We start from the raw sequence: 24960 nt of genomic DNA on the forward strand, positions 1-24960 counted from the left end.
GGCTCCACTCAAACAGCCAGATCTGGGACCTTCGCCCGAGACGCTTACCTAACGGTACAGCGTCGCCCTCCTACATAATAACCAATCTGCCTCCCCCCCTATATATCCGCTTCTTGAAGGGACCTCATCACCGGTGTAAAACCGCCCAGAAGCTGCAGGGTGTGGGTGTGGATTGCCCGAGAAAAGGGGAGCCGCTGTCTAACGCAAGAGGGAAACTTACGCCACGGACGTGTACACCGCTACAGAGGGACAAGACACTGGTGTGTACCGCGGCTCGGTAGTCTCCGTCGTTAAAGGGGCCAAGAGAACTGCTTTTACCGGGTTTCCGGGATACCGCTCTATGCATGTGTTTACCCGTTTCCCTCAGTGGCGCCGACGCATTGTCTTTCCGCTTATAGAAGCAGAAAACAACATAAAACGGAAAAAGTCAGGGAAGAGAAGGAAAAAAACAGTGCCGAAAACAGAACGCGAGTATATAAAGGAATGAGCGATTACTTGATATTCGGGAATGTCCCTGAGTTTTCCGTTAGTCGAAGGTGTGTAGTTGTTTAGCCACACACACACACACACACACACAACAACACACAACAACACACACATAATGGACTCTTCCAAGGTTATCAACATTATATTAGCTCTCTTCCTACCTCCTGTCTCCGTCTATCTAGTTAAGGGATGGGGTACCGCCTGTATAGTGGACATTGTCCTAACTATCTGTGCTTTCTTCCCAGGTATGCTATACGCGCTATACATCGTTTTGCAAGAGGATTAAACAGCTAAAATTGCGTGCTGTACTCGGTCCGCCCGCTATTCCCGATTAACGGATGCTATTAGCTCTGCTTTTTCGAAGTAGGGCTGGAGGTGGATCTCTTCTTTTTCCTTTTTATTTCTAACTTCTGTTTCTCCGTCTTTTCAGAAAGTGTTGTCAGTTCCATTTCTGTCGCAGTTATTGATGCCAATAGTATATGTATATATATATAGCAACAGCCACACCTTTCTCGCATTCTCGAGAAAACTAATATATTTTTAATACAAGGCTTTATTGGATTACCCTTACTATTTCAAGCCGTGGAAACGTTAAGTTCATCCATGGCAGCATATACTTACACATGTTTCTGTTGTAAATTGTCGTTATATATATATATATAGTGGGTGGGTGTATGTACAGATGAGGCACAGAGTGCTCTCATAGTTGTGGGGCCAACATTTCCATCAGTGGAGACTGGATGAAACATATCCCAGCAACGAAAAGGGTACCGTTCAATAACACAGTGTACGCGGGGGTTTCCTTGAACTGCTCGAATTTGCTCTTGGGTTGCTTTGGGGCAGCACCCGCATCACCCAAACCTGGCATTCCAAACATTGCAGACATCGCGACACAGTATACTTCTTTGATATGCCTTCAACAACAGCCTCGAACACACGTTCTCTCTTTTGCGGTTCCTCTTTCAACCGGTTTTGTTGTTTCTTACTCACAAAAAACATCACCTTACACGGAGATCGTGTATAGCGATAACTTTGCAAACGGGACCGATGCCCTCCCCCATGAGCACTGGGCAACCTGAGGGTTACAATGATAGATTAGATGAGTACATTTAAATGTGTGATGGGACCACAGTGAGGATCTGTGGTGTGTAGATCAACTGTTATATAAAATGTCTTTTCACTTATGTCCCTTACCGTTTTTTAATTTGATCCATGTGAGGGGGTTTGCTCCCCGCCACTACAATAATGAATAGCTATAATGTTGATCGCTAGGTGCATCTGCAAATGCCAAGTGTCTCTCGGAATACTTGCAGCAAGCGAAAAAAAGAGAATAAAAGATGGCAGCGGTTCAGTGATTCGAAAACCTGGTGTACAACCTCCTAATAGCGTGCTTAACCACGGCCACGGACTGCTTTTCCCCCGTGTCCGCCTCGGACAGTCGTACACTAGCAGTCTTGTTTCTGTACTCAGGCCTCCGTTCCTGACTTTGATGTGTATACATTTTGGTGTTGATCCCCGAATGTCGCCTCGATGCGTGCCTTCTCTTGACTTCGTACTGCAAACAGCGAGCGTAGTACCGGACCAGACGGTATACGTACAATCCAAGATCTAGCAAATAAAACATCGAGACGGGGACCAGCACACCGAGACACCCGACGTACGCTGTCATCCGGATGCAGTACGACAGCACAGCAAATACTTGCAAAGGAAGCGATCCTATCATATCTTGCAGCAAGTTCAATTTTTCTTTTAATTCCCAGTATTCCCACCTCTTCCTGTGTTATGTTTTTGTATTTAAGTTAGTGAATGTTATAGTCTCACTTATAAAGCCATCTAAATAGCTTGTGTATCCCCACTCAACTTGCTTGATGGAAGTCTGACCTCCAGGGAAGCAACCGTCCCATCATTAAATAGTGACACAATGGAACTTCTTGTAGTCATGTCTTTTTTTTTTCTCAGTTTTTCTTTTTGTACCGTGCCGTACGAGGCGACTGTTCAATTAAGATCGATTGCAGATTGGGGCTACGATAAGCCCACTCTTGTGCAATTCGAGTATAGTAGTACGTAATAAATGGATGTCTTTTCAATCCTCGATGTTTCGTCTATACATTTAACAAAAAAACACATACACGCACAATTGTGGTAGTATGCGAAGGTATGGATGGGAACAATCAACAAAAAAAAGGGAAAAGAACGAAGATAGACGGTACCGGAGAGGAGCCATCGATAGTATACTATGCTGTCACGACTTTTGCAACTCACTGTACACCAATGACACTCAATTCTAACGTCCACACCCGACGGATATGTAGTCGTACGGGTACGCGTACTTTGTTCAGTTCAGTCTCTATGTCTGCACTGGCGGGCAGTTTCAGCCGCATCGTGCGATGCTCTTTATCGGCCCAATCCCCGTAGATTTCCACGTCCAGGTCTATCTCCTCATCTCCCCACCAACACTTCCGAGCGGGTTTCCTCCAAAACAGCAGCAGTTTAGCGTTTATATCCGGTTTCGGTACCAGGTCGTACACTCTGGGCATCTCCCCGAGGGAACCGTTGCTTGCAGCTCTTGCCTGAGAGTTGCTCCGCGATTGGGACTGCATGCGTACGTTGTTCGCCAGCGCGGACAGCCGAGACTTCCTCTTCTCCTTGCCCTTTGTGCCCGTGATGACGTTGCTTGTCGTCGACGCTAAGTTGTTAGTGATCCCTGTCGTAGTGGCAGAACTTCTCATCGGGGTCAGCACCGTGTTACTGTTACTGTTGTTCCCCGATATGTAGTTTTTGAGGGACCTTGACGAGGACGTTGGGGTCAATTTATTAGCGTTGTTGTCCTCCATGTTCTGGAGTTGGATTGCACGTTCCTTGAGCCACTGGGATTTAACCTCCTCCAATGTGTCCCTGAATTCCTGTGTAGTCTCGTTGGCCAATCTACAAAGGGACAAAGAGCTGATCACTGTCTTGCCCCCCTCCTGTGTCCTGTTCCCCCACTGTGACTTCTCATCAAACCCAGACGAGCAAAGCATGTCCATGAGGTGCTGTTCCGCTGGCCCCAGTTTCTTCTCCTTCCGCGCGTCGACAGGTTTCCTGATATCGTAGTTCTGGTACTTCAGTCTGTTCGACGAGAAGAGCCCCTGAAATATCGAACTCTTGTCGCTCAAGTAACTGCCCGCAGCTACTTTCACCTGTGCCATGAAATGATGCAATAAGTCGTCATTGTTGTCGTTGATCTGCTCCTGCGTCAAGTTCGGGTTCGCAGCGGCCTCAAATTCGAACTTCTCCCGCGGAACGCAGTAGTAGTCCAGGTCCTCGCGAAGCACTATAATAACCGGGTTCTGGTGCAACAGGTCGTGTTCGCCGGCCTTCCCTGAAGAGATGGATTCTGTGCCACTGTTGTTGTTACTATTGCCGCTCCCAAACCCGAAGAACCCCTTCGCTGACTTGACCAAGTTGTTGGAACTACTCCTTTCAAACAGTTTCTCTACTGGGTGGTTCACCAAGTCGTCGTGCGCCTTCGTGAAAACCTCCATGATGTACTCGAAGCAGTCCGGTGCGAAATTGACAATGTACACCTCGTCCTCTGGAGTCAAATTCGTGATGATTTGCCCATCCCTATCCAGAAACACACCGGAGGGGAACAAACACAGCAGCAGGGATTCGGGCAACGACATCAACTGGTCCCGCGTGATGAAGTAGTGGTTCTCCTGTATGTTCAAATGGATCAGCGAACTCCCGTACGCATCGTCCCCGCTCTCGTAATAGTTCTGGTTCGGATCCCCTCCGTACCGTGGATCCTGCAGGAGCGGACTCCCGGACCCGCCGCCGCTCTGGGGCACCTGTGTGATTATATTCTGCATTGCAACTGCTCTTGTGCGATTCAATCAACCAACCAACCTACAACACAATGCACAGCCCTCTGTTCGTAACTGCACCACAGCCGATTCCCAACCGTCACACACAAACACAACGACTCGTGCGTTACTTGCTTCTCTGTCGTCACACGTCCTTTATCTCTCTCTTCCTCCAATTGCAAATTTTCACCAACTTTTTTCTGTTTTTTCGTTCTGTGTCTTTTTAACGCAAAAAAATAAAAACACGCACGAAACGAAGGGCGACGTGGTAAGAAGAGGCAGTGGGAGTGGGAGAGTGAGTGTATGGTATCTGCTGGGGGTATCAAAGCGAGAGGGTCTGTATATAGAGAGAGACAGACGCAAAAAAAATATCTTTACGGAAACGCAAACGAATTCCCTCCCACAAAGCACGCCTGTAGTAAACCTTATCTTGTACCTACATATTCAGAAGGATTGCCATGCAAGAAGACGGTGAATGGGAAACTTGGCTGGTTTTTGCGGTCTCTACGTAGAATAAATCGGAGGTTGCATTACTGAATAGGGGCAGGAGAAAGAGAGAAAAAACTAGTAGCACTTTAACTACAATTACAACGGCACATCCCACTGTGAAATTAACACTGTATCGATACAAGCTCTGTTTCTGTGTCCTCTTCCCTTGCCCGTTAGGCTAACCGTGCAATGAGTGTAGTGGTTAAAACCCTAATCGTTTTAACTGCAATTTCTGCGTCAGAAAACGACTATTTTCGTCATTTTTTCTGTTAAAAGAGGCATAAAAGAGACGGCAAGACAACAAGACGACGACACGTTCTGTATTCTAACTCTTGAACGAAGAGTCAGCAGTCCAAGCCGCATTATTTCCATATAAATATATTATCTGCTGATGAATAAACAAAACACCTAAACTTATCTACATTATCTGAATATACTCGGTGATAATAGCTAACAATAGTTGTTATCATTCCAGTACTGAAGATTAGTGAAAATTGTTTCTGATAACGATAATATTGATGGTAGCAGTAGTAGTAGTAGTACGTTCTAAAGCTCATCCTCAGTGTTGATGTTGAACTCGTCATCTTGGTCGTCAAGTTCAATACCGGTCTTCGTCTTCGCCTCCGTCTTGCCCTTAGTGGTGCCAGGTGCACTCGTCGCGTTTACTTTTGTAGGTGTCGTAGTCGCCTCAGAGGCAAGCGGCTGCCACTGTTTCTTCCCCTTGCTCGTCTCCGGTGTGTCGATGTACGTCGTCTCGGGGACAACTTTACTCTCGTTGGTTTCGTCGTCGTCGTCACCAGTGTGCGAGTGGGTCCTCTCCCTGGAGGGCAATTGCGGTGGGATGTCCTCGTCGTCGGATAATTCGCCGGTATTCAAAGAGATGCCGTGACTCTCCAGGGTATCCTCTCCAGCACGGGCACCAAACGAATTAAACCTACGTCTCTCGGGTGCCTGCGGTAAGTTCTGTTCCTGCTTGCGAGCCTCGTAGTACTTCAATGCCTCCTGTTGCTCCCGGATCTGTTGATTGTCATATGCCAATTGCTCAGCACCTGCGTTGTTCCGCCCGTAGTTGCCACCTTCTTCCTCACCCATCCAGGATTTCGTCACACCACTGAACCAGGACCCAACTCTCGTAGCAGTGTTCTGTAGGGAACGATTCGCAGCAGCAGCGACCTCGGGGATATCCTTCTCCACAAAATGCGACCAGCTGTCCTCGTCCCCATCCCCGTAAACTTCCCTGTACTCTCTCTCGCTCATCTGGTGATGTCTCCTTCTCTCCCTGTCCCGTAGACGTGCCTCGTACGCTGCATCGTCCGCGAAATCCTCTCTCCGAATCCGGGGTCCTGAACGATGGCCCCCACGAGGGGGCCGTTCCCCCTGGCCCCTGTTATACTGTTCGTTCAATTGCCGCGCCAACAATTCATCTTGCTCGAGCTGTTTCGTATTCTTCGGCGGCAACGGTGGGTCACCCCTACGGATCGGCCGGCTAGGCAACTCGACGTCCTTCCCGGACTCAGGGTCTGACAAAAACAGCAGCGCGTTAAACGCCGGGTCCAGTGCCCCCTCTGAGGCAATGATCACCGCCTTAACGTACTGCTCCTCAATATTGGGGAATGCCTCCCTCAATTCCACCAGGATCGGGTTCTCCCCTGTCTCCCTCATAGTGGCCACTGCATTAGGGGCACGATTGTCTGCCTTTCTCACGGGCAAAGGTGGACCGTCCTCCTCCCCGTCAACACCACCACTGCCTCCAGTTTTAACATTGCCACTCTTGGGTGCAGCCTTCAACTCCTCTTTGGCCACTACACTAGGCTCTGGGTCCAGCAATTGAATAGCTGGAGCTCCCTTTGTGCCGGCCTCTTCTTTACTCGCTTGCGGTTCGGTTGCCTCCAATGGGATTGTTTCCACGGGCTCATCAGGCTTGTCCTCTGGCACAGCTTCCTTTGATTTAACCGATTCAGACATGTCTCTGTACCTGTGATCTGATCTTACGACGTACACAAGCTGAACACTGCTGAAGAAGGGGATGTTCTGATCTATAAGTCAAAAATCAAGTTGTAAATATATATTTCAATCTTAAAAGCTGTATAGCATCGTCTTTATCCAGCAACAGATGCACTTAAAAATGGGGTGTTTCAATTAGTCGGTACGTAAATGAAATAACCAACGTATCCAAGTTGTTAAGTCACTACCTTGTGTGCGAAAGGTAGCTTGCAAAGCCGTGCGTGCTCATTCCATTCTTTACCTTTTTTTACTGCGTATATAGAAGCTATGGAGGCCGGGGAGCCATGCCCTGCCCCCCCCCCCTTCCCAAGCTAGAAATAGCAATGTGCAAAGCAGTTTACATAGAGTTCTTCATCTGTCTCAGCTTGGTCATTACTTCTGCCCCGGAAAGTGTGCCAGTGGGGTCCCCCACAGCCTCCCGCACAGCCGGGTCGTCGAGCCTCATGAACGGGTTAAACTGGACCTCATCGTGCAAGGTAAACTCACCAGTAGTTACTGCATGCGTTTTGCAGAACCTTTCCAGCCTGTCCAACGCGCTGTTCTGTCCTGGTGAATTGTAGATAGCTTTGCGAACAAACTTGACGTTGCTCGCGGTGTACTCGTGTCCTGGGTAAACTTTGGTTGTCCCCCAGTAGGGCTCCCCAATGCACTGCAACAACCGGTCGTTTAAAGCGGCATCCATTTCCTTTCCGTTCCCCTCAAAGAACCTACCGCAACCAGCTGTAAACAACGTGTCCCCCGTAAAGACGCACTGTTCGTTCGTGGTGGTATCTCTCGCAAAATAGCACACGGAGTCCTGTGTGTGGCACGGTGTTCTAATACACAGTATCTCGATGTCCCCTAATTGGTATTTATGCAAATGTTCTGGGATGTCAGTGACACCAGGGGACAATTTCGACCCGCCGACGACTTTAATGTTGTGGTCGTTCCCACTCTTCTTAAGTTCAGTAAGCATGGGCAGATTACCATCCGAGTGGTCGTAATGGTGGTGTGTGTTAGCGATCACAGCGATGCTCTTCTTCTCAAACGAATCCAATTCTGGCAACACTTCAGCTGCCTCCGCTGGGTCTATGATCCAGGAGTGCGTCCGGTCCTGGCTGGTCAGTAGGTAACTGTAGTTGTCACCTGTACCCCATCTCATTTTAATTGGTTTAACATGCATCTTTCGTACGAAGCTTCTTAGCATACAACTGTGTATGAAGCAAACTAAACCGGTCCCCTTGAAACGAACAAACACAAAAATATCAGTATTCACTTCCCACCAACAAAGCTTGTTACTAGGTCTTGTATGATTAACCAACCAAATCAACAGTTGATGGAACAACAACGCCCTAAGCTGGCTGAGAGAAACCCTTCCAGTCTCTGCAACACTTCCTTATTTTTTAGAAGAATCTCTTCTTTTTATATGTAAATTATCCCTGTGGACACTATGCAAGAGGTACAGTAAGAACCGAGTGTCGAATCTGTGTCATTGGGGGTTGTGGGTGATCGTGGGGAATTCTATTATGGTACATAATGGTGCGAGTATAAATTATTTGTTGTATAAAACGGGCTTGGGAAAAATAGAGGAAATCTAAGTTTAGGATACGGTGAGTAACGGAAAAAAGGCAAACTAACCGACGCTCACAAACCAAGGATTTGTTGCATGTTGCAGAAATTGTTTTGGGTAGATATGACGAGAAACCGAAGAGAAAACAAACGTAAGACAGTAAAACGACGTGAAGAAAATGTTCAAGTATAGTCTTATTTGTAGCCTCCTGATTTGCTTAGGTCGATGCTGAGCCCCTTCAGTTTCTTCTCTAGTTTCAAGCGCTGCAACTCCTGCCAGCGGGCCAGTTGAGCCTGTTTATGCAATTCAAATCCGAATATCTTGGGGACGTATCTTTTTGTTGGGTGCTTTGGTACGATATCTGGGAACGCTTGTAGAAACATCCCCGGGAATGACGTGCCAAAATAGGCACCGTCTATAGAGCTGTGTCTTGTTGATTTTGGGATGTACAGATCCTCACAGCTTGGACAGTACAACTTCACACAGTCCATCCCAGGGACGTCGTGCAGTCCAACGGGCAAAAGAGGTTGGAAATTGCAGTATACTCTGGGGCATCTACCGAAATCAGCGTCCTTGTACTTGGCCAGCATTTTCTGTAACCCCTTGATCGTGATAATGTAGCGTGCATGGACTAACCCGTAGAACTTGGCTGCATCCATGTCCAGTTGTTTTGCCCGCGTGGGGGACATGTTCATCAGTGTGTTGTCATCGAGCTCGTCAACGATGTATTGGATAACCTGCGTAAACTTGGAAACGGTTTTCTGGAGATTGATCAGGTTGAACCGATCTGTAATGTAATCCGGATCTATGTCGCAGAAGTACTCGTTCCCCTTCCTCCCAAGAAACAAGTCAATCCACATATCCATGTAATCTGACGAATCCGTGTCATCCATTGTCTGGTCCACACTCGCCGTGCTGGTTTCGCCGGGCCTCATCCCCGTACCGTTCGTAGCCATAATGTTTTAAATTCTGGAAAAGATGAAAATTTTACCAGTGGTACAATAAAAAGGAAGCCTATACTAAACCGTTATTCAAAAGCACCAATCAAAAAACGAAACCGTCAATCGGTAGAAGTTGATATATTTCTTCTTTTTCTTTTATCTCTCTCTCTCTCTCCACACCCTGACAGGTACTAAAAACCTCAATGCAGTGCTCTTCACAATAACAACCGTTGGAGTATTCCAAAGATCCTTTCCAAAACACCGACAGAATCCAACAGATCAGACAGAAACAACACCCTTCCAATAAACCTGCTTCTCTCTCTCTCTCGAAAACTCCCAAAAGTTGCTGCAAAAAAATATTCAAATCCTTCTTCCTCTTTTTTTTGAGTTCTTTTTCGTCGAAACGTTTCGTTTCTGACTTCTTTCAGTTTTGAGTGCAAACAGTAACGGGAGTTACACGTTGCTGTGGTCTCCTCCCCACGGTGTTTAAAGGGACGGCAAAGGATCGCCAATGAGATTGCTGAAGTACCCTCTGGAGCTGGCAAAGGGCGAGACGCTGGTGGCACTCTGCTCGATAGAGGGGAAGCTGCTAGTGCTGACAACCGCCGGTCACGTGATAGTGTGGGTACAGAGTGAGCTGGTCGACACGGCATTCGATAGGCTCTCCGTCAAGGATCTCAGGAGACAGAAGGTGTTGTCTGTTGGTGAGATTGACTTCCAGGAAGGAAGAGCGCAAGATTTCGCGTTTATCTGCGGCCATGACGACACCCTATTCGTCTCTTCGGAGCGTGCGGTTTTCAAATTGAAGCACTGGGAAGCGAAAGAACAAGTGCAGAAGGTGTTCCACAGTGTACCGACCCCGTCGTCTGCTATTACTGACGTTAAATTGGACCCAACGAATGGAATTTTGTTTGTTCTATGCAGCAATCCAAACTGTGTTACAATGTACGATTCTAAAGATGGACGGAAAATACAACAGATTGCATTGGACGAGTCTGTGACGCCGATAACGTGTGTGACAGATCCATCGGGGGGGATATTTACCATATTCACCTTGGATAGAAGCATACTAGTGTACCAGTATGCGAAGACTGGCGCTTATAAATTATTGAACAAGTTAAACCAGTTTGTGCAAGTTCACCCTTTGCACTACCATATCTCAATGCCTCCTCAGGGGAATTACATACCCGTGGTGAACTCTGTTAGGGGCACGTCGTCCACTTCCGTGACGGCTACGGTTTTGCTCGATAGAAACGACAGTTACAAAATAGCAAGCACGATCGTATCCCCCTCCGCCAGCACATGCAAAGTGGTCGCCTACTCACCAGCAGTTTACGAAAAGACAAACGCGAAAAAGGGTATCAAATCGAGGTACAATCTGCTGGCGACCTCCGGTACCACTGCGGGTACAATCCTTGTATGGAACACCAGGAGAATGAGACCTCTGTTCAACGCCGTGCAAGTGTCGAAATCTCCAATTAATGACATGATATGGTCCGAACAAGGGTTCACACTATTTGGAGTCTCAGACGATAATGTGTTATACACTTTTGCATTCCAACAGAACGACCTTGGTGAGTCCCTACCGCATGATACAGTAGTACAATTACAGAAAGAAAATAAACCGTTACCAATTTTGGACTCTACAGAAGTCACCACAAAAGTGAAGGAGGAAGAAGGTGTGAGCAATGGGACTAAGGGGCTACCCGCTTTGACGAATGGCCTTTCCAAAGCAACTGTTCTACCTGCTGGTGAAAAAACCAAGAAAACGATGGAACATCGGGATTCAAAGTCTCAAACACCAGACACGACACCGCCAAAACCTGCCAGCATCCCAGGCGTTAAAGTCACTCAAAGCACGTCGATGGAATTTAACATGCCCTCATATAGTGTCCCTAAGGATCTGAAACGTAAGCCCAAGGAAACCGCTAACGGTGAGATAATACCGAAAAGGCAGAAACACGAGTTGGAACCAATGGATTTCCTAGATACAGGTCTGATTCTACCAAATGTATCGTTTTCAAGGATCCGGCTAATGACACCTAAAATCCGCCTGAATTTCAAGTACACCTCCCCTACAAACTCAGACTTGCAACTCGACATCAAGAACGGTACTGGGAACGAACAAAAGCCAACGATAGTCACCCTAAGATCCAAAGTTCCAGAACAAGAGGGTCAGCTGTTCCAAGATTTCATCCCCAAGTTCATAACAATGTGTACGTCTGGTGACTTCTTTTGGGCTTGCTGTTCAGAAGATGGTACAGTGTACGTGTATTCGGACGCGGGCAAAAGACTACTACCCCCATTAATATTGGGTGTCTCTATAAGTTTTTTGGAGGCGAGTGCAAATCATCTGCTCTGTGTTACGTGCTTGGGTGAGTTGTATTGTTGGAACATAAAGAAGGGAGCGATAAATTTCCCCGTGACGTCTGTCTTCCCCGTTTTGAATCCATCTCTTCGGTACGCAGACGAAGTTTTGACAAGAGCGGAAAATATAACGATGTGTGCAGTGACAAACAACGGAATACCCCTTTTAACGTTGAGTAACGGTGATGGTTATCTTTTTGATAAAGATATGGACACCTGGCTACTGATTAGTGACAGTTGGTGGGCGTACGGCTCTCAATACTGGGACATGAACAACACGTCCACTTTGGGGATTGACACTGCGAACACTGCCGCCGACGACAACAATAAAAGTAACAAGAATTGGAATTCTGCTGACATACAGAATCTGGTAAGGAACGTGAAAAGCGATACCTCTAGCATTGTCAACCATATAGAGCGCAAGACGAACGATGAATTGAACCGGAAAAGCCGGCTCAAAAATTTGCAACGATTTGCTAGGGCAATTCTGATGAAAGAAGGATTCGAAAACATGGAGGAAATAGTAACGTTGTCACATCTGGAGAATAGAATATTGGTGTCCCTAAAACTAGAGGAGGGAAAGGAATTTTCCAACTTAATTATCGTATACTGCATTAGACTAGGAGAGCTGGGTTATGATGATAGATTAGATGATGTATTGCAGTGGCTCTACAACGAAGGAGAACTTGAAGAAGAGCTACTTACTGGTGTGGCTAGGAAGGAGACAATGAAAGATATATTGATGGCGTGTGCAAAGATTAGACACGTACAGAGGGTGACCACGACATATGCGACTGCACTTGGTATAGTCACGGATGAAACCTAAAATTGGTCTAATCTTCGCACAAACAAGAGCCCCCTAGACCAATAATCGATAGAACTGACCATTGAGATTGTATCAATATTGTAATTAGAATATTTAAATTTTATGGTTGTATTTGACAGAGCCATTTTACATATATTCAAGAAAGTTTGAACGCATTGTCGTTTGTCCAGCCCTTTTGTTTCAAGATTCCGCCAATAGGACCTTGCAGTGGGACTAGTTTTCTACCGGCTATTGCTGTTATATAATCCTCTGGTCCACATACCAAAGAAACCCCGCCCCTTATCTTGGTAGCGCTCGGAACCAATAGTTCGAATGTCTTCCATTGTGATCTGATATCTGTGTGCTTCGAGGAATCAAACATGGTATATGTAAAAAAGGGATTGTTTTTCTGGAGGTCTTGGAGTATGCCGAAGAGTGGACCCAATTCTTTGGATTGCTTACACGAATGGAAAACATGCATCGTAGAAGTATAAGGAGCCGACGTATTCAACATTACCTGCAATGCACTTACAAGGCCTGTACCCGCAGTGAAAAAGTTGATCACGTTGACACCTTTCGGTATTTCGTATTCAACGAAGGGACCTCTTATATCAACTTGATGATTTTGAGGTAGGGAACGTATCCATTTTGCCACTTCACCCTCATCATAGTTTTTCATGTAAAAGATCAATTTCCCATGGTTGTTCTGACCGGCCTCCAGTTGCTTTAGCGTATCATCCTCTGTAAACTTAAGAGGCAATGGTGTATAGTTTCTCACTACCATCAGCTCTGGTTGTTTAACTTCAACAGACCATAGTTTGCGGGCATTTACCTGCTCCCAGATGTTATTTGCCTGCGGTATTAAAGGAGTTAGTTCCAAGAGGTAATGATGCCGATCAATGTCAATTCTTTTCGTAATTTTGTATTTGGTGAAATACTCGGGGCATAGTTCTACTGGATATTTAGGCCTGCGTTTGTTTTCAATGTAGAAGTACGCACCTGCGACAGTAACACCAGAAATGGTAACTAGATATTTCGATCGGTTCTTGGTGGGAATTCGTCTCGGAAAAAAGCTGTATAGTCTTTTGAATTGAGTGTTGAATACACTCCTAGGAAATGACATGCAAAGTTCTTCTCCTATGGTTATAAATTTATCAATATTGCTGCCTGTCTTTATGTTGATGATTCTCTTTCTTCAACTTTAAAAAATAGGGAATAAAAATTCACAATTGGAACCCGATCTACGTTCTACATAAACTGTATTATGGATTATACTACAACATGAGACTTACTTCAGTTTAGTCCTCTTGGCTTACTCCCAGCAGTAGTATATACACATAATATATATCTACAAAAATTCTACGATATACCTGCATCGATTACCAGCGCCTTCAACTAAATTTCTGGACATTGATATTTCATATTAGTGTAATCAGAATCATCAAGATAAGGAATATCAATAGCACTATCAAAAGATAAACACACCATTTACTGGAGTTCCTTTGATATCTTAACGCCTTTTGTAGCTCTTGAGAGGCGTTCTTGGTGTGACTTGCTGCCGTAAATATATTTGCTTCGATATTGTCTACCATAGACCCCTGCTGCTGTACCACGTTGCCTAAATCATGAAATAGCTCATTCAAGTCCACTATACCTTGCTCTATGTTGCTAATTTCGAGTTCTCTCTCTCGTATCAAGTTTTGCTGATAGACGAATTCTTCATTGTTAATTGGATCCATTTCAATAACCATTTGGCTGAATGTATTCTCCACATTATTATACTGTTGGGCATCCAGGCTCTGTGTATCATTTTCTACCTCTTGTCTAAATGCCGCTTGGGTTTCATCCAGCTTAGCCTGTGCCTTTTCATTAATCAACTTCATGACTTTTGTGTATTCAAGCTGAGTATTCTGGAATTGTTGCAAAGAATTTTTGACATCTCTGTTCAGTTTCTCTCTCGATATTATCTGTGTCTTGTCCAGGCTCGTTTCTTCGATGTTGTCGACTTTTACAACTAGATCGTTAACCTTTTCAATCAGAGTTCTTACTTTCTTGATGTTCTCTACAGATTTTTTATCGATTTTATCAACAATCTTCGCCTTGATGTTCCCATTGTCCAGAAAGCTATTGAGAGTAGAGTTGAATTGTTGTAGAGTTCCTATTTGCCCGTTAATTTCAAATAGTTGCTCGACTATGTTGTCTCTCAGTTCCTTATATTCTGGAGAGTCAGAAAACCTTGGTCTTTGAAGATACTCATCCTCGGCTTCCTCGTAACTGTAATCTGACATACTTTTAACTTGCTTTTTATAAAGCAGAAAAGATACAACAGAAAATATTAACCGTTTTGTTCCTATACAAGCGCAAAGCCTTGCCGTCCAGTCTGCAGACAAAGAATTTAAAAATAGTCTCGACTCGAAAGTTAACCAAAGAGAGAAAGTGCACAATCCTACAAAACGTTTCCCAAACTTTTTAACGTATATATGTGGATGGTTCACAGAATACTTCTCTGTTCAATAAACTACAGTATATTACGAGGAAGGGGAACAGACTCCGTTTGGTCTCGGGGTGGCTTGACACCTTTTTATTCAGGACGCAGTTTTGGAGGAACGAAAAAAATAAAAAAAATGAAAAATGAAAAATGCTAAAGAAAACGTGCTTTGACGTAAGCTGATGAACGGCAGTTCAGATCTGGTTTTCGTTCGTTTTGAAGCAGCTGCGTCACTGCAAAGGTCTAAACATGAGCTCAACGCAAGATCAAGGTGCCAGGAGTGTACAGAAGCCGAGGAACCGCAATTTTAGGCGGACGCAAGGCCCTCAAAATGGGGACAACAAGCGTCCCAGTAGCAGTAGTACCGCTGGCCGTTATCCTCAAGGTGAAAGTGCTGGGAAGAGTGATACTGAGGACGAGGACTTGTGTTTGATTTGTGCTGACAAGGTGGAGTTTGCGGCGGTGACGCCATGTAACCACAGGGCCTGTCACAAGTGTTCGTTCCGGCAACTAGCTCTATTTAAGAAACAGATTTGTTTGATCTGTAGAAGTGACGTTAAAGAGACTGTATTCACTGAAGAAATACACTCTGAGTACAAGAGCTTTGATGCTACCAAGAAAGTCATCTTTAATGAAAAGTTTGGTATCAGATTCACGTCTGAGAGAGTCGCTACAGCTACGTTGGGCCTGTTACTTTACAACTGCCGTTTTTGTAAAGACCAAGAGGATAGGCAGAAAGATTATGGGTCATTCAAACTTTACAATGAGCATTTGAAGTCGGGGCACAATAAATGCATATGTATGATTTGTGCGACTCACAAACATGCATTCCCTGGCGAACTAAAAGTCTACACCCAAAACCAGTTGCGTAACCATCAATCGAGGGGCGATTCTGAAGGTTTTAAAGGTCATCCAATGTGTGCTTTTTGCTCTGGGAAAAGATTTTACTCGGACGACGAATTGTACCTGCACATGAGGGAGAAGCATGAAAAGTGTCACATTTGCGATAAGATTGAGCCACATTCGCCTCAATATTTCAGAGACTATGAGCAGCTGTTTGATCATTTCAAGGGTTGTCATTACGCATGTACTGTGCCCTCTTGTCTGGATGCAAAGTTCGTTGTGTTTAGAGACGAGTTGGAGTTACAAGCGCATATCCTAAAGGAACATGGTGACATCATCAGAGGTAAACCAAAGTTCTTCCAGTCCGAACTGTCAACTTTTATTTCAGCACCTTCCAGGGTGATAAGAGAAACCAACGATTATGATATTGATCGATCCAATTCCCTGGGTAATAGAGCAAACAAGGAGACTCCAGAAATGAAGAAGTCTCGATTGGAAGGTAGAGCAAAACATTACCTGAATAATAATCAGGATCAGTTTCGCACATTTTTATCCTTCAATAAGGATTATGACAATAACAAACTAAGAGCCGAAGATTTAGTAAATGCGTACAAGACGTTGTTTGTGTCACCAGAAGCGGACGTCTATGCTTTGATTCATAATTTGGCAGAAACGTACCATGCGAACTCCCCTAAATATAAGGAACTGAACAACATATACAACTCGCATGAACAACAAACATTAAAGAGAGATTTACAGCTACCCTCTCTTTCGAGTGAGAATTTCAGAACCGTAGTAAGTGGAGAGTGGGGTAGTAACGTTGGTGGAGGTAGCGGCAAAAGTTCTGCCAGTAGCAGTAGAACAAACCTTCGAAACTTACCCACTCTAAAAGCACCCGCACCAAATCATGACCCTTTCACGTCACCTTATCAAGTGAAGAAAACGTTTAGCAACACCAGAAAGCCTGTTTTGAATAACTTGCCAAGTTTATCAACTCGTCCAACTCCAAAACCTACTCACCCTGGGAGCTCTACTAGCTCTTTGAACTCTGTAGCTCTCAACGAGTCGCTACGAGACTCTCAACCAAAGGGACCTGGAACGAGCAAACCTTACAACAGTTCAATCAAGAGGGATAAATTGGCGGACTTGAATTTACCGTCGTTACCAACACCAAAACCAAAGGTTTATATTCCTCCAGTACATGAGACTGTCCTTCCAGATCCCAAACAATGGGGGAAAACTAGAGGTGAACCCAAAGCTAAGTCTGAAGATAGTGATTTGCTCGCGAATTTGACAATACGAGACAACGGGAACAGCAAGCGAAAGGGGAAACAGAAGCAACTACTGTTCCACATTGGTATGTAGAGGGGAGGGACATTTTGTCTTTTCATGAAGTAAAACATGTTAAGTAGATTGATAGAATTACATAAGTATAATGCATTCAACCTTTACGTTTCAAACCACTAACAACCATATACTGGGGTCTCATATTGTGCAGGGAGGCGCCCACCGTTCAGGTTTTTTTTTGTACTTTTTGTTGGAGTGAAATTAGCAATTCTCGAACAAGGTGGTAGTGGTTCCAGTGTAAGAAGACCAGGACCCCAAGCCCTTAATCCGTTCATATCCTGTAATGGTGCAAGACTCAGAAGAAGTTATAAGAGATTTGTGTAGTCAGTTTGACCAAAAACTGCAGGCGCCGGTTCTGCCGGCAAAGCACAATTCGGCGCTCGATATGATATTTGGGCAAGAAAATCCCCTTGTGCAAGAAACCCAAAAGAAAGAGGAATTGGAGACAGTCATTACAAGGGCGTATCAAGATCACAGCGAGACACGAAAGCATCTGGGAGACCTTGTTAAAAAAGATCCTAATTTCGCAGTTACACTTTTTGGATCCTTGGGTAACAAATCGGTTCATGTGCTAATTGGTGTCCACAAAAACGTCGAGGAAACAAAACCATTGTTAGGAGAGCTAAAACACAGGATACATTGTGGGGAAGATCAAAACAGCCATTTCCTGTTGAGCTGCATTTTGCAGTTGTTGCATAAGTTCACATATAAGTTTGACGATCTGAAATGGCTCGTGACAGACATTTGCTTAAGAATGATGGAACCGGATATCAGAGCTATGGGGTTGGTTATTTTTAGTCAATTGGACGAAAAGTTCCACAATGAGTTTGAAACGCAGTTACTAAACTTCATCGATGAACTCGTTATTGAGGCTGAGGCTGATGTCGGCAATGACCCTTTGGCTATTATTGTTGCCATTCTCAGAGAACTGTACCCTGCTTTTACTGCTCTGTGTTCCAGTGTTATGTTGGGTAAAGATCTTGACAAACTTCTCCAATCAAAAGCTACTGTACAGGAGCCAGACCAAGACTTTGTGATAAGTCTACTGAAACTACTGGCTATCGCTTGCATAGATGAGAATGTGAGAGTCCATATCTCTGAGAACTACATGCACGTGTTGGAACTCTCTTACGGAGTTCCAGAATACAAGATTTATTCGTCATTGGTACTCATCAAAACCTGGTCTTTCACAAAACTGAAGGACATCTCGATACACCAGCTGACAGTTTCGCTGATAGAAAACTTCCTCAAAGAGTCGAGAAAAGGAAACTCTGATGAATTGCCATATGCTATTGAAGGATTGGCGTACATAAGCTTGAAAACATTTTGCAAGTTTCTTTTGAGACACCATAACTTTTTCTGTCCGGAATTGGTAAACATGATGAAGGAGGGAAGAGTTGAGGGGCATAACTTATATGGACTGATGGTCATAATGGCAAATCTGGGCACGCTCCCTGATGATAGCAGCTCTAAAGAGCCCAAGTCACTGCGGGACTTAAAGGCCTATTCCGATCTGAAAAGTCCAAATCTGCAAGAGGGCGATGAAGGGATGAAGGACGATAAAATGGCCGTGGTTAGGTTCAATCAACAAAACATTCTGGAAACTAATATTATATCTGATCTGAAGACGAAACTACCGGATTTGACTCAGGGTGCTCGGCAACAGTTTATTAGAATTATTTACAATCTAACACGGGAGCGGAAGAGCATTGTAAAAGTAGTTGAACAGGGAGCAACTACCGTAGTATTGGAGTGTTTGATGAACCAAACAGGCAAAGAGAGCGGCGACATCTCAAGAGTATTGGCATACAGGTCGTTGACAAGGATTCTCATTTATACAGACCCGTCGTTGATCTTCAACAAATATTCACCCATGAACGCGCTGCAGTTTCTTTTTGATCTGCTACCTATTATCGATGCAGGAGTGGAAGAGGATAATGTATTCTTCAAGGAAGGTATCTTAACAACAGCGGATCAATACGAAAGTCTGCTGGCACTAACTAATCTAGCGTCATTTTCAGGATCTGCGGGTGAAGATATTTGTAAAGCGATATGTTCCAATGGAGTTTATTGGTCAAAGATTGAAAATCTGATGCTAGACGAAAATGTGGTATTGCAAAGATCAGACCTGGAGTTAATTTGCAACTTAATGAGCCATCCCATGGCTATTGCTGTTAAATTTTTCAATTTTGACAATCCCCAGAGTTTTAAGAACTTTACCGTTTTGGTTAAACTACTCCTGCTGGACGATATCAAATCACAAAGGGCTGTTGCTGCAATCTTTGCGAACATTGCGAATACTATCCCTTTTGTTGCAAAAGATCTGCTGAAACAAGAGGAACTGATCAAAAATTGTGCTACTGTATTTATCGAACAGATGGACGATGAAGCATTAAGACAGAGACTTTTAAGCCTGTTTTACTCGTTATTCGAGCTGACTCCTGAAGAAAACTCTGTATCGCACGACGACTATAAGAAGGTATTATCCCTTGAGGAGATCCCCAAGCTGAAAGATGCCTTAGAACTGCTACAGAAAAAGGACGATATTCCAAAGCAAGATACAGAACTCATCACAATAATACTAGCTAAACTGAAGTGATAAGTCTAAGATAGATCCCCAAGCACGAAATACACACGGATTAGGCACAACAACATAGTTTCTATATAACCTTGCATCGCTCATAAGCAAACCTGAAATTTCTCGTCTGCTAATTTTTAGCTTGCCAGAGGAAGAGGAAGGGGGAAAGAAGTTCCTTGCTTTTACCCTTGTCTTTGGCGATGCCAAAAAAAAAAGACAGAAGCAACTTCTGCACCCCGGTACTCCGCCAAGAAGTTAATTTGAAGAATATAGAACTGCAGAAAGGTTAATATTCCTCGGTTTAGTCTGAAAGAAGTAATATGTTTTATTTCGAGAAAGTGAGCGAGGGAATTTTTTGATTCGCTTTTATGCAGATGACACGTGAGGCCGCTGAAAACTACCGGTGCTTCTAACACTACTCGCAGTTCGCGACCGCTGCGCCCACATAAATAGTTCGATGGGGACACCTCTTGAAAAAGTGATGTGTAAAAACTGGATTCCGAGCGTGCAGTCCATGCAAAGTGTTTCATATATGAACGAGCATTAAACGAATCTTATTAATATAAACTAACTGAAAAAAAAAACTGTTCGTACCTTTAAAACTTGAATGTGCAACAACGTCTGCGTGCAATGAGGCTACAAAACGACCTGGCTCTATATCACTCTGCTTGCCAAAGTGGTGATTTGGAAAAGGTGAAGTATTATGTAGAGAAAAAGAAACACGTTATTGAATCGGATGGGATTGGCAACTCAGGTGCTTCGGGTTTACATTGGGCCAGCACCTGCAACAGACTGGCTGTGGTGAAATATCTAGTCAAAAATGGAGTTGATGTTAACTTGGGAAGTGACAATACTGACGTAGGGACTGCATTGCAATGGGCAACACGATATGGTTACATATATGTAATGTTCTTTTTGATCCAAAATGGTGCCAACACCAATAGCTGTGATAAAGATGGAAACACGCTCCTTCACGAGGCAGTGAAGAGTGGGAATGTTATGGCTGTTCTTTATGTCCTCTTTACACTTGTTGACCTGCATAGGTTAGAATTGAACGCCAAAAATAAATATGGTGAAACTGCGCTGTCTCTTGCAGCATATCAAGGTGACGAATGGTCGGTATATTCTATCTTGAGATTTGGGGCTGATATAACGCAACAGGATTTACAGGGTTATACTTCCTTGCACAATGGGGTATTGAGTGGGAACCGAAGAGTGGTTAAATATCTGCTTACTTACGGAGCAGATCTTACGAAGACTACCAAGGACATGAAGACTGTTTCTGATATCGCAAAAGAATCGAGGAACCTGGATATTTTCATAAAGCCTTGCAAGAGTTGTGCTTGGATAACAAAGGGAAAACCTCTAGGATATAGATTTAACAGGTTTTGGAGAAATGCTATAACATTTTCCATACCATTCGCTCTTTGTGGTTTCCTTATACTTAATTCAGGGCTCATTCCCACTTTTTTCGCGGTACTCCCTGTCATATTTCTGACACCATTACTTATAAAAGTAGTGAAACTTTTTGTTTTGCAATCGTATACTCCTCCCGAAACTGACCACTCCAGTATTTTGGAAACGCCGATGATGGTGGGCGTTTTTTTAGTCAATATGGGTACTTTTATTGTCCTATGGTTGGTGCATCTGCAGGAGGTGTTTTTCAACAACGAATACTATTTGAACTTCGTTTTTCCAGTTCTTTCTACTTTACTTCTGCTTTGTTATGGGAGGCTGATTTTTTCAGATCCAGGATGTATCCCTGAAGAAACCGATACTGATTTGATCCGAAACGACATTGAAAAATTAATCAAGCTTGGCTCCTTCAATTGTCACACCTTCTGTCTAAAAACGTGGATTAGAAAGCCCGTCAGATGTTCACTCTCAAAGTTGAATCAACAACAGGTTGCCAGGTTTGACCATTACTGCGCATGGATATACAATGATGTTGGATTGAAAAATCACAAGCTGTATATTTTTTTCTTGATTCTGCTCGAGACCTTTCTCATGACATTTGGAGTACTTAATTGGAGATATTTTGGGCTTATGGAGAAAACAGCAGAATGTTTTCTATTCAACAGAACCATTATTTGCCATGGGTACAAAAACTTGAAAGTAGTATTTTTGTTTTTGGTTTGGACTATATTTCAAGCCATTTTTGTGGGGAATCTTTTAATGCTCCAGTTGAGAAAGATAGCATATGGTATTACAACGTTTGAGCTTGTTTTTCTCAAAGAGTTCGTAAGGAATCGGAGCTTAGAGACTAAGATATGTAACGATTACTTTGACGTCAGGGAGGCTGCTAAATGCGATGAAAGCGCTTCCGCAGATATTTCCACTTGTCCTAAAAAGTATCTGATAACTCCAAGAATTCATTGTACTGACCCGGAAGCTACTAACCGATTGCTGGTGGTTGCTGAATTTCTGGGTTTTGATGAATGGAGATTTCCTGGCGAGAAGGAAATACAGAAAAGAAAGGAGACGATTGGTTATATACCATCGTGGTATACTGCTACAAGCTATGGCAAGTGTACAAACATAAAGGATTTCTGGCTCTCAAGCCAAACGAACGCACCTACTTTGCTGCGAATCTTTCAACTGCCAAACAATTCGAAGGCGCTGTTGAATGGGGAGGTGGTGGACTACTTTAGACTATATAATATGCCCCAGGCCTCCTAGACTACGCATTTTCTTTGATGGACGACTATTAAATCATGTAACTAACTAATAAGTTTGACATTGTTCTTATATCACCTTGCAATATCACAATATAGCAAGTGGCTTCAATCCAGAAAAATTTTCGCGATCGTATTGTGTTCGTTTTGTTTGTTTATTTCGAACCTCGCGTTAAAAAGAAAAGAAGAAGAAAAAATTGTGGGTATAAAGATCTGTAGCAGATCTGCCCTTTGCCTGGACCCCAGATGGACTACATAGCGGTAGCATCCATAAAACCAAAGCTCAGTGAGCAAAAGTAGCATGGGTATCCAGGGCCTGCTGCCGCAGTTGAAACCAATCCAAAACCCTGTAACTCTACATCGATATGAGGGGCAAACATTGGCTATTGACGGGTATGCCTGGTTGCATAGAGCAGCATGTTCTTGTGCTTGTGAGTTAGCGATGAATAAACCTACTGATAAGTACCTGCAATTTTTTATCAAACGATTTGCAATGCTTAAGACTTTTAATATTAGACCATTTCTGGTTTTTGATGGGGCTAACATACCGGTCAAGAAGGATACCGAAACAAAGAGGCGAGAAAAAAGAGTAGAGAGTAAGGCCATCGCGGAGAGATTATGGAAATCTGGTGAAAAATCAAACGCCATGGATTTTTTTCAAAAGTGTGTGGACATTACACCGGAGATGGCTAAATGCGTTATTGACTATTGTCGGAATAATGCACTTGCCTACATAGTAGCCCCATATGAGGCCGATTCACAAATGGTTTATTTAGAGAAGATGGGAATGGTTGATGGGATTCTGTCAGAAGATTCGGATTTGCTTGTCTTTGGTTGTAAGAAATTAATCACAAAGCTGAACGACTACGGTGAGTGCATTGAAATCGACTCTGCAGATTTTAAAAAATTACCAAGAAAGTTCCCTCTGGGTCAACTGTCACAAGCAAACTTCAGAACATTAGTATGTCTATCGGGATGCGACTATACCAACGGGATAGCAAAAGTCGGCATCTTGACTGCCATGAAGTTGGTGCAAAGGCTCAACTCGATGGAAAAAATATTACTTCAAATCCAAAGAGAGGGGAAACTATCGGTTCCATCCAATTTTCTGGATGAGTACGAGCTGGCAAATTACGCCTTTCAGTTTCAAAGGGTCTTTTGTCCCATGAGTGGCAAAATTGTGCCCTTGAACGAGATACCAGATAGCTTACTGAGTTCTGAAAAGTGCGCCCAGAAGATTGCGCGGTGTATTGGACCAGTAATTCACAGGGAGACCAAAGAAAAAGCTATCACGATAGATTCTGACTCGATCGATCACATCTTACACTCTAAGATTGCGCATGGTGACTTGAATCCATACGACTACAGGAAACCACTTGTTAATCGAGAGCTCAAGATAGAGCTATCCTCTAAATCAGAAAATAATTTAGGGCAACCGGCATTGAAGACAAAATCCATACATAGTTTCTTCAGCGTGCAAAATCGCCAGAACGTGACAATCCCCAAAATGGGGAGTAACACAAAAATGGCAGATCCGAGCCATCATTCGGTGAGCAGCTACAATCTAGGGGTCTTGCAACGCTCTACTGAACCTGACAAACTGACCAAAACCATAAATAGGCGGAAACTTGCCATTCCTGGAAACACTAAAGAAACAACGGCAAGCAGGTTCTTCAGCAGCAGTAGTCGTACCCCAACTATTGAGGCGAGGATTGATAAGGTTCCAGTGTTAGGAACAAGGACGAGCACACTAGAGGACGATATCGCTACTGAGGTACCTTCGTCACTTGCATCTACCCAGATTCCCAGCTCGTATCCTGAGATTCCAAACGGTAAAAGTTTTGATTTGAAGGATAGTGATGATCAGCAAGTCTCTCCATTGAGCAGTCAAGAGGATGATTCTGAAGTACTGAGTGAAGTAGAGGATAATGGCGAGCCCAGAGCGACCGCAGTCCACTCAAGGACTACATCATATGATGAACGCAGGTCTCCCCAAACGAACATTACAACCTTGGAAACAAGAAATACCCTGTCGTCAAGAGATAACGGATCCGAGAGAAGAATAGTAGGTTGTTCAAACAAACTGTCGCAGTTTCGGTACAACGGTCTCGGAGTAACGGCCCGTGAACCGCTGAGTTCTTTTGATCCGAACAAGACACGTCCCAAATCACAACTCGCCACGGCTCCCAAATTATCATCCGAAATTGACGGTAAATTAAAAAGAAAATCGATTGTAATGCAAGCTGGAGTGAAAAGGCGATCTACGGATGATGACATAGGGGGCCCCGTTGGCATGAACGGCAGAAAAAAGGTATGCGGCGTAAACAGACCAATTGACCGGAAGCAATTGAAGTTTAACAAAAGCCAATCTGAACTCAGCCGAGGCTCGCAGCCTGTAATTAGCAATCGCCCGGCAGCAAGATCCGTCTCTCTACTCTCTCAATTTGCCTATCGAAGTTAGCATTTTCCCAAGCGTGTGGCATCATTTAAAATTCACATAATAGATGTTGTATACAGAGTCAAATAGAAAAACAACCCCCATG

The 24960-nt window shown here is 44.1% G+C and overlaps 13 protein-coding genes across 13 annotated transcripts; 6 read left to right on the forward strand and 7 right to left on the reverse strand.

The window, feature by feature from the left end:
- Positions 1-601: 601 nt before the first annotated feature.
- Positions 602-772, forward strand: PMP3 (Pmp3p; the record flags this gene model as incomplete). Its single annotated transcript, XM_022611597.1, has 1 exon — positions 602-772. One exon carries the CDS (start codon positions 602-604, stop codon positions 770-772), a length of 171 nt encoding a protein of 56 aa, XP_022462990.1.
- A 414-nt stretch (positions 773-1186) lies between these two features.
- On the reverse strand, positions 1187-1372 carry TOM6 (Tom6p; the record flags this gene model as incomplete). Its single annotated transcript, XM_022611598.1, has 1 exon — positions 1187-1372. One exon carries the CDS (start codon positions 1370-1372, stop codon positions 1187-1189), a length of 186 nt encoding a protein of 61 aa, XP_022462991.1.
- A 1372-nt stretch (positions 1373-2744) lies between these two features.
- WHI2 (Whi2p) lies at positions 2745-4337 on the reverse strand (the record flags this gene model as incomplete). The annotated part of the gene is made up of 1 exon (XM_022611599.1): positions 2745-4337. One exon carries the CDS (start codon positions 4335-4337, stop codon positions 2745-2747), a length of 1593 nt encoding a protein of 530 aa, XP_022462992.1.
- Positions 4338-5366: 1029 nt separating this feature from the next.
- On the reverse strand, positions 5367-6785 carry CUE5 (ubiquitin-binding protein CUE5; the record flags this gene model as incomplete). Its single annotated transcript, XM_022611600.1, has 1 exon — positions 5367-6785. The coding sequence occupies one exon, from the start codon at positions 6783-6785 to the stop codon at positions 5367-5369; it is 1419 nt and encodes a 472-aa protein (XP_022462993.1).
- Positions 6786-7161: 376 nt separating this feature from the next.
- Positions 7162-8010, reverse strand: GLO4 (hydroxyacylglutathione hydrolase GLO4; the record flags this gene model as incomplete). The annotated part of the gene is made up of 1 exon (XM_022611601.1): positions 7162-8010. One exon carries the CDS (start codon positions 8008-8010, stop codon positions 7162-7164), a length of 849 nt encoding a protein of 282 aa, XP_022462994.1.
- Positions 8011-8567: 557 nt separating this feature from the next.
- On the reverse strand, positions 8568-9329 carry CKB2 (casein kinase 2 regulatory subunit CKB2; the record flags this gene model as incomplete). The annotated part of the gene is made up of 1 exon (XM_022611602.1): positions 8568-9329. The coding sequence occupies one exon, from the start codon at positions 9327-9329 to the stop codon at positions 8568-8570; it is 762 nt and encodes a 253-aa protein (XP_022462995.1).
- A 496-nt stretch (positions 9330-9825) lies between these two features.
- On the forward strand, positions 9826-12507 carry HIR2 (Hir2p; the record flags this gene model as incomplete). The annotated part of the gene is made up of 1 exon (XM_022611603.1): positions 9826-12507. One exon carries the CDS (start codon positions 9826-9828, stop codon positions 12505-12507), a length of 2682 nt encoding a protein of 893 aa, XP_022462996.1.
- A 136-nt stretch (positions 12508-12643) lies between these two features.
- CYC2 (oxidoreductase) lies at positions 12644-13609 on the reverse strand (the record flags this gene model as incomplete). The annotated part of the gene is made up of 1 exon (XM_022611605.1): positions 12644-13609. The coding sequence occupies one exon, from the start codon at positions 13607-13609 to the stop codon at positions 12644-12646; it is 966 nt and encodes a 321-aa protein (XP_022462997.1).
- Positions 13610-13904: 295 nt separating this feature from the next.
- Positions 13905-14774, reverse strand: PEP12 (SNAP receptor PEP12; the record flags this gene model as incomplete). The annotated part of the gene is made up of 1 exon (XM_022611606.1): positions 13905-14774. The coding sequence occupies one exon, from the start codon at positions 14772-14774 to the stop codon at positions 13905-13907; it is 870 nt and encodes a 289-aa protein (XP_022462998.1).
- A 449-nt stretch (positions 14775-15223) lies between these two features.
- Positions 15224-17182, forward strand: HEL2 (E3 ubiquitin-protein ligase HEL2; the record flags this gene model as incomplete). The annotated part of the gene is made up of 1 exon (XM_022611607.1): positions 15224-17182. One exon carries the CDS (start codon positions 15224-15226, stop codon positions 17180-17182), a length of 1959 nt encoding a protein of 652 aa, XP_022462999.1.
- Positions 17183-17447: 265 nt separating this feature from the next.
- On the forward strand, positions 17448-19763 carry SHE4 (She4p; the record flags this gene model as incomplete). Its single annotated transcript, XM_022611608.1, has 1 exon — positions 17448-19763. The coding sequence occupies one exon, from the start codon at positions 17448-17450 to the stop codon at positions 19761-19763; it is 2316 nt and encodes a 771-aa protein (XP_022463000.1).
- A 609-nt stretch (positions 19764-20372) lies between these two features.
- Positions 20373-22421, forward strand: KNAG0B03140 (ankyrin repeat domain-containing DHHC palmitoyltransferase family protein; the record flags this gene model as incomplete). The annotated part of the gene is made up of 1 exon (XM_022611609.1): positions 20373-22421. The coding sequence occupies one exon, from the start codon at positions 20373-20375 to the stop codon at positions 22419-22421; it is 2049 nt and encodes a 682-aa protein (XP_022463001.1).
- Positions 22422-22718: 297 nt separating this feature from the next.
- Positions 22719-24878, forward strand: EXO1 (Rad2 family nuclease EXO1; the record flags this gene model as incomplete). The annotated part of the gene is made up of 1 exon (XM_022611610.1): positions 22719-24878. One exon carries the CDS (start codon positions 22719-22721, stop codon positions 24876-24878), a length of 2160 nt encoding a protein of 719 aa, XP_022463002.1.
- Positions 24879-24960: the final 82 nt, after the last annotated feature.

Source organism: Huiozyma naganishii, chromosome 2, assembly GCF_000348985.1.
Source record: "Huiozyma naganishii CBS 8797 chromosome 2, complete genome".
Lineage (NCBI taxonomy): Eukaryota > Fungi > Ascomycota > Saccharomycetes > Saccharomycetales > Saccharomycetaceae > Huiozyma > Huiozyma naganishii.